At 38.6% G+C, this 11,190-nt stretch overlaps 1 protein-coding gene across 1 annotated transcript; it reads left to right on the top strand.

Moving 5' to 3' along the window:
• Window positions 1–6,072: 6,072 nt before the first annotated feature.
• On the top strand, window positions 6,073–8,972 carry NPVF (neuropeptide VF precursor). The gene is made up of 2 exons (XM_049641614.1): window positions 6,073–6,635; window positions 8,502–8,972. The coding sequence occupies exons 1-2, from the start codon at window positions 6,498–6,500 to the stop codon at window positions 8,907–8,909; spliced, it is 546 nt and encodes a 181-aa protein (XP_049497571.1). The 5' UTR covers window positions 6,073–6,497; the 3' UTR covers window positions 8,910–8,972.
• Window positions 8,973–11,190: the final 2,218 nt, after the last annotated feature.

The following is an 11,190-nucleotide window of genomic DNA, read 5'->3' as shown; positions in this document are numbered from 1 at the left end:
ATTAGTTACTCATCTGTCCTTATTCCTGTTTTGAGATGAGAAAACAGTTGTGCTTATAAACATCCTCCAAAACTCCTATCAATGTAGGTTTAAGTAACAAAATTTCCTCCCCAGTGAAGGTGTGTTCAGGCTAATGGAAAAATCAGGCTGGTGGATTAGGCTAGGTCCTTCTGAAACTATTAAAAGTCGTGACTTTTCTCTTCATTAAAGCAAATTATTATTAGAAGAACACATTCCACATTTTAGAGCAGAATCCTTTATAGATAAAACAAAAACAAGATACTGAAAAGGCACACACTTTGTGAAAAACTAAATTATTTTGCTCAGTTTGGAATAACAAGATGGCTGCTTGCTTATTTTAAAAATATCAAAGGCAAAACTGGCCCAAAAAAGAGAAAAAAAAAATCCCAGGAAAGGTCTTGGTTTCCATTACCTATATTTGTATAAAAGCTATGTGTTGTTTTAACTAAACATCTGGTCTTTGTCCCTCATGTAGAGCATTCTGAGTTTTCTTGACACTTTGGCAAGAGGTACCATAACCCCCTGCCAGGCCAGTAAAAATCACACATTTTTCCTGCAAGGAAAAAAATGTCAATAAAAATGAAACATTAAAAAGCGTAAAAGCTTGAATTGGAAAGCTGTGTTGTAGACAGGCCGCTTCCTAATCAGCCTTGCACAACTGCTTTAAAAATTCTTTAAAACATTACCACTCCATATCACTTGAAAGATTTAATACTGAAAAGTTTGTTCAGTACATTGTTCTAAAATATATCCTTTAGACATAGGGAACTTGCCATTTAATCAACCTTCTAGAATAAATCATTTGAATTAATTTTTATAATTACTTAATGTGTATTCTTGTACAAACTGATTCTTTAAGTTACTCCAACTAGAATTGAATTTCAACTGCTTTTACTACATGGAGGGATAATCTTTGTCTCATGTTCACATCAGCACCTTGCAAGGCCCTGGCATTGTAATCTGTCATAATAAAAAGCATAGAAGTAAATACAATCCTGCCATCAAAATATGACATGCTCATTATAACAAGCCACTCATAAATCTTGAAACAAAGGCACCACCACACATTTTTAAAACAGTAATTTTATACAATTTGCATAGGACAATTTTATTTGGAACCAAGGCAGACATTTCTTTCTCTTTGTACACAATAGACTGAGATGTATTATACAGTAATACCATCACCCACCTCTAAAGGGGGCCTGAAATTCGTTAACAAATGGCTACAAAATACTTTGCAAACATGCAATGAAAATAATACGATAATGCCATAAATTCTTGTGCATAGCACAACAATTGGACTCTGCTTATATGGAAAGAAAGAAAGAAACTGTAAGAAGGTAAATAAATGCCCTGAAAATAAACTGCTTGGGTGAGGATGAGGAACAGGGTTGTATAAGAAAATTCTTCCGTATATTAATATTCAATACCTCTTTGGCAGACATCACCATGGCCTTAGGGGGCATGGATCAATGTGTGGAGGAAGGTAGCTCTTCTGTATAAAAATTGCAATAAAAACTTGCAGCCCATGGCACAAAAACAACCACGTATTTTAAATATTTTCCTAGAGGGGCAGATAAACCGGGACATTACAAAGTCCTAAACCCAACTCACATCACCTCAGTTCCTGACTGGCAGAAATGATTTGTCCCCTACTCTAACTGCCTGGCAAAGGTCAGGGACATCTATTGGGCATGGAAAAGTAGAGCCCTTTTCTGCCCTCAGTCAGTGGAGCCTATGAAGTCCGCCTAATGCAAGACCCTGAAGCATGGTCAGGAAGCCCCTCTTAGGGCTGAGTAGTCCCTTTTCACACCCTTCCTGCTGTTTGGACACAGTAACACAGCAAGACCCATCAGAATATATTGAACTTATCAAACTGCATATTGCACTGTAACAGGATAAAACATACTTGCATTCAACCTACCTATACTTGACTGTCCATGTATGGGTCTCAGTCTGGGAAAGCTTTAGATGTGAACCCTCACCGGGAGAATGTTAAGATGGTAAGATTTCAGTATAAGCCAACAAACTTAAGCTCTAAAAATGTATAAGTCACAGTAAAGAGGAAACTCTGGTCAACAGCCAAAACTGGGAAAAACAATTAACAAGCACCTTCAGTTTTAACTCCTATTCCTAACACCAATGAAAAATACATTCATTCATTTAGAAATAAAATGTTCTGAGCATCTGTGATATAGACAATGGAAATAGCACCGTGATGTGCAAAAACAAGGCTCTGCCCTCATGTACGTTTCCAGAACAATATAGGAGGAGGGAGGCCAAGGTACAGTACAGGACAAGTCAGAATGAAAAGGCCACAATTGGCGAAGAACAAAGAGCCATTTATTGGAGCTGGAAGTCAGGAGAGGATTCTCACAACATGTAATGTCTCAGCTGAGACCCAAACAATGAGGAGGTGTAAGAAGGAGACAGGGGAATAGACGAATATTTCATGCACAGGAAAATCATAAGCAAGAGGCCTGGAGGCAAGAAAAATCGCATCCATTTGGAAAACAGAAGTTTATCATAGAGGCTCCTGGGTGGCTGAGTAGGTTAAGCATCCGACTCTTGATCTGGGCTCAAGTCATGATCTCACAGTTTGTGAGTTCAACCCCACATTGGGCTCTGCACTGACAGCATGGAGCCTGCTTGGAATTCTCTCTCCGTCTCTCTCTCTCTTTGCCCCTATCCCACTTGTGCTTTCTCTCAAAAAAAAAAAAAAGAAAAAGAAAAAAGAAAAAGAATAAACTTAAAAAAAAAGGAAAGAAGTTTATCATAAAGCACAGAGGTGGTGAGAGAGATGATGTAGGAGAGGTAAGAGGGCTACTAGCAATGAAAAGTGGGCTATCTAAGTGATTCCAAGAAAAATGGCAAACCACTGAAAGGTTTTAAAAAAGAAATCATAAATATGTTCTATTTTGTAAAAATATGTCTGATTACTCTGTGGAGGAAGAACTGGACAGGACCAAGAAAAAGGTTAGTTTCAGATAGTGGGGTATAGTTATTTGTGGGATAGTTGTTGGGGGGATATTATAGGAAATTAGGTATCCTGCAAAAATGCTTCCAATTAAGAGATGTTTGATGGAATTGATAAGGTGGGGATTATTTTCATTGATTAGGTTCAAGGAATTGAATCGGGATAAGAGAAAATGGTGAACTGAGTAACGGCAATGGGGATGGAGAGAGGTGAACAGATTAATTAGAAGCTAGAAAAGACCAGGCTTGACTGGGTGGAGTGGCAGAGTGAGAACGTGTTCAGAATGCTTGGGTTCAAATCCCAGCCCTGCCATGTACAGAGAAAATTGTTTCACCCTTCTGCACCTTAGTCCTCCTTTCTGAAAAGTACGAATAATGATAATAGTAAATACTTATGAGATTATTGTGGAAGACAAACAAGTTAATTCACAAAGTACTTAGGACAGTTCTTGGCATGTGGTAAGTGCTCAAGAAAATACTATCTATTATTACTGAGTATAAAGCTCAAAACTAGAAACAGTTGTTCATTAACTATAGAATGGGATGAGGGAGGAACGGGGAGGAAATAGTCATGGTTCTCACAAAGGATTTAGGAGTGGTCCTATGGGTGGATGACTGAGCCAGTTATCTATTTATTGCCTTTCAGCTCCAAATCCACTCCGCATTTCATTCTGAGATAATAGAGATGGACCCAGTAAGAATTTATCTTTTGGGGCTATAATAATTTTAGGCTTTGTTAGTAAAAGGCATTAGAAGGGTACTATGGGAGGAAGGGATTTCCCTTTCTGGCTCAAATGGGTTTCCATTTGCTTCTTTTTGTTCCTACACATGGCTGCCCGTGGTGCATGTTCAGGACATCTGGTAGGACTCATCCCCGTGGAGTTGATTCCTAGTGAGTCTCAGAGATATCCCAGAAGTTGCCTTCCCAGCCTTGGCCCATCTGCACCCTGGAAGAGTATCTCCCACTTGTGAGTGTAGACAGGCTCTGGCCTGGGGTGACCCAGCAAACTTCTCTGCCATCCTTACTTTCTCCAATATGGTCTGAATCCCAATCAGCTTGCCCTTTCCTTGGATACTCTCTCTTGGCTCTAGTGTATTCTTTACCCCTTTATAGTTAATCCCCTTTATAATTAATAATGCTTTATATTAATCAAACTATTGTTCAAATTACTATGTATTTTCTATCTCCTGATTGGACCCTGACAGAAAGAATACTGTTCATTGAAATGGGAAACATAGGAGGAGAGACCGGTGTGAAAAAGATAAATTCCACTTTGGACATACAGCACTTAAGATGCCTGTGGGGCATCCCAACAGCACTGTGTGGTCGGAAGCCAAGGATGTGGGGGGTCTAAAGCTCAGAAGTGTTCAAGCTGGAGACAGAGGCTTAGAAGTGAGTTGATTTCAGGTTCCTAAAATCTTAGTGAAGCATGTATGTAAATGCCACGTGTCCGGGAGATAGATTTTTTTCATTTTTTTATGCTCATGTCTCAGCAAGAATCCCTAAATATGCTATGTATGTGGCAGCACATTTCATCAAAAGATTTATGATGATTTCATACTGTGTATGTTAGGTCATGTTGTATTATAGCAACATTTTCGAAGCTAACTGAAAATACGGCTGAAAAAGTGCCAAGCCCTATATTAATAAGATAATTCTAATTATACTCCAAACTTGGAAGTTTGAACCTGGTGGAGACAGGGGAGTAATTAGTCATATCGGCTACTCTAGATGCTGACTGCAATCAGAAAAACTCTAATAGATGTGTCAAAACCTCAAGTAGCAGTACTGAAAATGGATGCACTGCTAACATTTCAAACAACCAGATAACAGAACGTACTTTGAAAGAGACCCAGGTGGACCGTTTCCACTTTTTCCAGGGTGTGAACTCGGCCAACATAACTTGCTCCTTGCGTCACCCATTTCTCAAAAGTTTGGATCTACTGACCACAAAAAAAGGAAGTTCCATCAGCAGTTTGCAAAGGAACAATTTGAAAGAGAAATGCATTAAATCCTCAGGGAAATTAAACCCAAATAATCCAATAACAGTGTTACAAAATTAACCCTAGACTATGAATTGAATTAATTGCCTCCTACTGTGGGGCTTCTTGGCTAGCACAGACTAAAACAAATGAGGCCAATGATGTCAACTGCCTTTAAGAGAAGCTGCAGGCAAGTGTGACCTTGGGGTACTCAAGAGTTTAACCATTGTCTTCCTAATTTATTCTGGAGATCTATAATATAGAGAAAGGTCTTCACTTCTGCCCATCGCAAACCTCAAATCATGGTAGGTTGTGGAAGAGGCTCAAGATGGTACAATCCATGACACAAAAAGATGTGATTTTATAATTTGCTCTTTTGTGAATTCACCTCTAAGTGTCTGTATCTAGAAGTAGCTAAAAATCAATCACTATAAGGTCTTTTTTCCCTGAGAGGGCTGAATGGGCAGATGGGAATAAATAATGATTTCTCTAGAACCTAGGTAGTCTCATGATAAGACAGCTGTTTAAGAATACCAGTCATCTGCTCCAAAAGAGACTCGCTTTGGCATTTCAGTAAATAGCCATTTATTTCTATAAATTCTTTTCTTATGCCATGATGTCAGTATGCCTGTGGCAATGCGAGATTACCTAAATAATATGGGCCAGGGGACCAACAAAATTAGCATGTGTGTGACTTACCAAACCTCTGCTAGGGTTCTTAAGGGCTCTGAGGAGGAAGGTAGGGTGCGGCAGCACCACAGAAATAAAATCCCAGTGATTTATATGGTTTTGCCAAATAAGGCCCACAGGGCAAATACAAAAGGCCTGGAACTGCCTCCAGCTTCTCCTGAGACAGCCAGTTTGTCAAAACGCCTAGCACATGGTCTGATGCCCACCTTTCACGTCGCAGCTGACATTTACTCCTGAAGCTTTTTCATAACCAAACAGCATTTTACAAAAAGTTAATTAATGGCATTTATTTGGGCATTATGTGACTTAGAATTCTTTTTACATTCTTAATTTTCTTTGACATTTTGAAATTACTATGCCTAACTCTTTTGTGTGAGTAAAAAAAAAATGTTGTTTTTTTTTTTGTTTAAGATAGCTCACATGTATTGAATACTATTTTTTTTTCCTTCTGAAGAATTGACGCAAACACCAAAATATTTTTTATTTGAGCTCAGAGAAATGAAGCATTCTGTTTGTTCGGACTCTTAATTACCATGGCCCCAAACTTATCTAATTAGAAACTCCTTCATAATGAGGAAAATTATTTTCAAAGTTAATGAATTTGCAAACAGGAACATAGCTGTCTTTTCCAGAATAAATTACCCACATTCCTTAAATACATAGTTTAGTTAAACACTCTAATTAATATTAGTACTTAAAACATGTGGGATTGGTTTCACTGTTAAATCAATCTTTCCTTTGTTTTTAGACAGTATAAAAAGACCACGATTCCCCATCTTGCAGACATCAGGCTGCACATAGAAACTTAATTCTAGATTCTGAACAAAATGAAAGTTATTTCATCAAAATGCTTTATTTTATTGACTTTAGCCACTTCAAGCTTGTTAACATCAAGCATCTTTTGTACAGATGAATTAATGATGTCCAGTTTTCACAGCAAAGAAAATTATGACAAATATTCTGAGGTAAGTTTTTTAACTCCATCTAACATGACTAGCATTAACTATATATATGTCCTAAATCTGATGCCTTTTTGTATTTTGTAAAGAGTAAGGAATAAGTTAGTTTGTGCTTTGTTGTTTGTCAAACTGCAGGCTTCCCATGACAGTGCATTGATATAGTTTGTATTTTTTAACACAACAGCAAACAGCCTGGCCTCTCTAATGACAATTTATGTACAGGGTATGATATGTAACAAGTATAAAGGTGCATTAGGAATTTTCAACGGACTCAGAAGTACACAGTTGTAATAAATAATTGCTGATATAAGATCTGGATATGCTTCAGCTGAACATTTGAATGGTCTTCAACTATAAACTAAAAAAATACAAGGGTTGTATTTTCTACCTAGCAATTATGAGCTGATAAGTTTATGGTAAATCTACATCTAAGTAAAATATTTATCCCTAGATGGTGGAATTGCAAGTTATTTTTATTTTCTTCTTTATGCTTTTATACATTTTCCAAACTTGCTGAAATGAGTACATATTACTTTTTACAATCAGAAAAACAATCATTTAAAAATCTTAAGGGGGCACGTGGGTGGCTCAGTCGGTCAAGTGTCTGACTTCAGCTCAGGTCATGAGCCCCATGTCAGCCTCTGTGCTGACAGCCAGTGCCTGGAGCCTGCTTCAGATTCTGTCTCCCTCCCTCTCTGCCCCTCTCCCACCCTTTCTGAACTAAATAAACATTAAAAAGCAATTTTTAATCTTCTTAGGGACAAATTTTCATGGGAAAGCTAAATTTAATTAAATATTTGTTGTATTTTAAGTGGTTCTTTTAATTTTTTTTTAATATTTATTTAGTTTTGAGAGAGACAGAGAGAGACAGGGTGCAAGTGGGGGAGGAGCAGAGAGAGAAGGAGACACAGAATCTGAAGCAAGCTCCAGGCTCTGAGCTTCAGCCCAGAGCCTGCCACAGGGCTCGAACTCACAAATGGTGAGACTGTGACTGTGCCACCCAGGCACCCCTTAAGTGGTTCCTTTAAAGTTGGTAGAGTAGTGGTGCAGTGACCCACAAACCAATCACTGCTTTAATAAAAATGTAACTTATATACTAATAAAAATGCAATCGGTTTCTTGAGCAATGCTTTTAGAGTGGAGCTCTGAATGTGAGCAGGTAAGAAAGAAATTCAGTGGAGCCTCCTCTAGCTATACCCCAAAACCTAGCTAGCATCTCTCATTGCATTTATCCACCACTTTGGCATTTAAAAAGAGGAGAAGCAAGAGACATGAAGAGGCCGTGTAAGGTTTCTCTAAAATCAAAATATAAAAATATATGAACTATTTCATAAACGGCATGAATCAAAAGCTGAAAGAGAATAACTTCAGCAAAATAAACTTTTGCCTCATTTCAATACTTTATTATGTTCCTGCTGCTCAAACACATTGCTGTATTCACTATATGTTTTTTATTAATATTTTATGGGTGCCTTACAATAGTCCAGGGACAGAGAAACTAGATTGCTTTAAGAAGCCTAATGTGACTGAGAACAAATTGAGGGTTGATGGGGGGTGGGAGGGAGGGCAGGGTGGGAGGGAGGGCAGGGTGGGTGATGGGTATTGAGGAGGGCACCTTTTGGGATGAGCACTGGGTGTTGTATGGAAACCAATTTGACAGTAAATTTCATATATTAAAAAATAAAAAATAAAAAAAAATAAAAAAAAAAGAAGCCTAATGTGAACGCTTTATTTAAAAATTCTGCACATTAACACAAACTTTGTTTATAGCTTTAACAATTCTGCAAACCAAAGTCTGGACTTAAGTTAATTTGGGGTTTATACCTACTACCTGAAACAATAACTTATTTTAATATTCTTTTCTAATCATAGCCTAAAGGAGACCCTGAGGGAGAAAAGGAAAGAAGTCTCAGTTTTGAAGAGCTCCAAGACTGGGGTCCAAAAACTGTCATTAAGATGAGTGCACCCACAGTCAACAAAATGCCACACTCAGCTGCCAATTTGCCATTGAGATTTGGGAGGACCATGGAAGACGAAAGAAGCACTGGGGCAATGGCCAACCTGCCCCTGAGATTTGGAAGAAATATAAAGGAAAGTATCTCAAGACATGTTCCTAATCTGCCCCAAAGGTTTGGGAGAACAACGGCCAAAAGCATCGCCAAGACACGGAGTGATTTGCTCCAACAATCCATGCTTTCACCATCTGCCAGTGAGTTACTCTACTCCATGAACTGCCAGCCCCGAGAAATCCAGAATCCTGATCAAAAACACCCATGGTAAATACCTGAAAACCAGTTAAAATGAATGGGCAGTTATATATAGCTGGTCCGGAAACATTAAAAAGGATTACCTCTTTTCAAAAGTTTCTAAGAAAGTTAAGTTTCTTAGAAGGGAAAAGGTAGAGACAGGGAAATGAATACCTGAACTGAGAACACGACCACAGGTATAAAGTAATGAGGTGGTTTCCCCTAAGCCACACGTGGGCATCAGTCTCATTCTATAGCCACATACTGAGTAGGAAAATCCTGATGATGGGATTGGGAATTTAAGCCTATGACATACTGTCCAACATTTAATCTCTCTAATGCAAAAGATCCCATATGAGGGAACTGTCTACAAGTACACAGGATGCCATTTCAATACACCAGGTCTCAAATTCAGAAGGTTTTCTTCATCAACTTTAAATCAATTTTTTTTTCTTTTTCTTGATCTCATTTTATAAATGAGTGCTATTACTATCATTGTATTAATAAGTATTTATGAAGTATCTACTATGCACAAATCAAAAAGCAAGAGTTTCATAAAATTAATAGACAAGCTACCTCTTATTCCTTTTTTATTTTTTTTATTGTTTATTTATTTTTGAGAGAGACAGAGCAGGAGTTGGGGAGGGGCAGAGAGAGAGGGAGACGCAGAATCTGAAGCAGGCTCCAGGCTCTGAGCTGTCAGCATAGAGCCCTGCTTGAACCCACAAACCGGGAGATTGTGACCTGAGCCGAAGTCACACACTTAACCAACTGAGCTACCCAGGTGTCCCTCTTATTTTCTAGTAGAGAGTATATATAAAAACAAAAAAAAAATTTATATAGAGTAGAACATGAAACTTTAAGGCCTGTAGAAAGTCAGGTAGCAAGCTCTGACACCTTATAAGTGAGACCTTTTCAGAACATTCCTAGTTTATTTTTTATGTGGCTCTTATTGCCATCTGACATATTTTCTCCTTTACTAGAATTTGGGGTCCATAAATTCCATGCTTTTTGTCCACAGCATGGCACAACAGACTGTGCCCGGCGGGGGTGGGAGTGGGGGTGGGGGTGCGGTGCTGGGAGTATTCCTACACATAGCACTCTGGGAAAGTTTCACCAGTTAGACTTTGAAAGGTGGCTCTGTTTTGAACCTTCAGAGACAGGTGGGAAAAGAGAAGATACTTTCAGGCAAAAAGAGAAGTGTGAACAATGGTACTAAAGCAAGGGTGAGCCCCGCACAGCTAAGGTTCAGTTTGGTGAGAGAAGCAAGGGTGCAAAGAAAAGAGGAAAGAAGGAGACAAGGTTGGGCTAAGAGCTGACAGTGCAAACTCAGGGCCAAGTAAAGGACTTTGGATGTTATTCATTAAGAAAGGGATGGGGCACCTGGGTGGCTCAGTGGGTTAAGTGTCCAACTTTGGCTCAGGTCATGATCTCGCTGTTCCTGAGTTCCAGCCCCGCGTCGGGCTCTCTGCTGACAGCTCGGAGCCTGGAGTCTGCTTTGGATTCTGTGTCTCCCTCTCTGTCCCTCTCCTGTTTATGCTCTCTCTCTCTCTGTCTCTTTCAAAAATAAGTAAACATTAAAAAAGAAAAGGAGAACTACTGACATTTCTGCTGAGGTCCTGAGATATACAGGGGTAGAATTTGGCAACTAACCAGATGTTGCGAGTGGGGCAGTGTGGAGGGAGAGAAGTGATTCCAGGGTAAGCTGGTAAATCCGAGTACCCATTACAAATTCAGGATCTCATCAACATGTCACTCATTTGAAGTGCAACACAATTCAACTGAAGTATAATTAAGCAGTTAGGACCATGGCTTGTATTTTTATATGCACTTATGCTATTGCTATGATGGATGAGAACATGTTGTACTGCTTACATTTTAGGAGACTGGGATTCAAGAAAATAGACGATACAGAACTGAAACAAGAAAAATAAGAGATTTGGAGCTTGTCCCTAAAGATGATATAAAGCTGTGGCCTGTAATCTGTAAACAACTCTACAGTGACGACAACAATGAAGGAAGAGTCACGGTACTCTTTTGATGGGTTATCACTGACAACAATTTTTCCTTGTCACTAGAGCTGGTATCTTAAAAGTTATTTTAAAAAATTTAAATAATATTGTAATGTAAAAATGAAATAATTTTTGTCTAAATAAAAAGAACATTGCAAATACTTAAGAAGCCTCTGGTAATGGGGAGAAAGGGGGTGGGTGGGCAGGGGGAGGCTGAAGCTATACCACTATCTTATGTAAATATCATGGACACAGCCACAATGAAGTAAAAAATTAAATAGAAGAGTAACCTGACAAATATTA

Source organism: Panthera uncia, chromosome A2, assembly GCF_023721935.1.
Source record: "Panthera uncia isolate 11264 chromosome A2, Puncia_PCG_1.0, whole genome shotgun sequence".
Classification (NCBI taxonomy): Eukaryota; Metazoa; Chordata; class Mammalia; order Carnivora; family Felidae; genus Panthera; species Panthera uncia.
This window is presented reverse-complemented; position numbering and strand designations above follow the sequence as displayed.

Coding starts and splice junctions, on each gene's coding strand:
- NPVF (XM_049641614.1), top strand. CDS start 6,498: ATGAAAGTTATTTCATCAAAATGCTTTATTTTATTGACTTTAGCCACT. Junction 6,636..8,501: donor ATTATGACAAATATTCTGAG/GTAAGTTTTTTA, acceptor TTCTAATCATAG/CCTAAAGGAGACCCTGAGGG.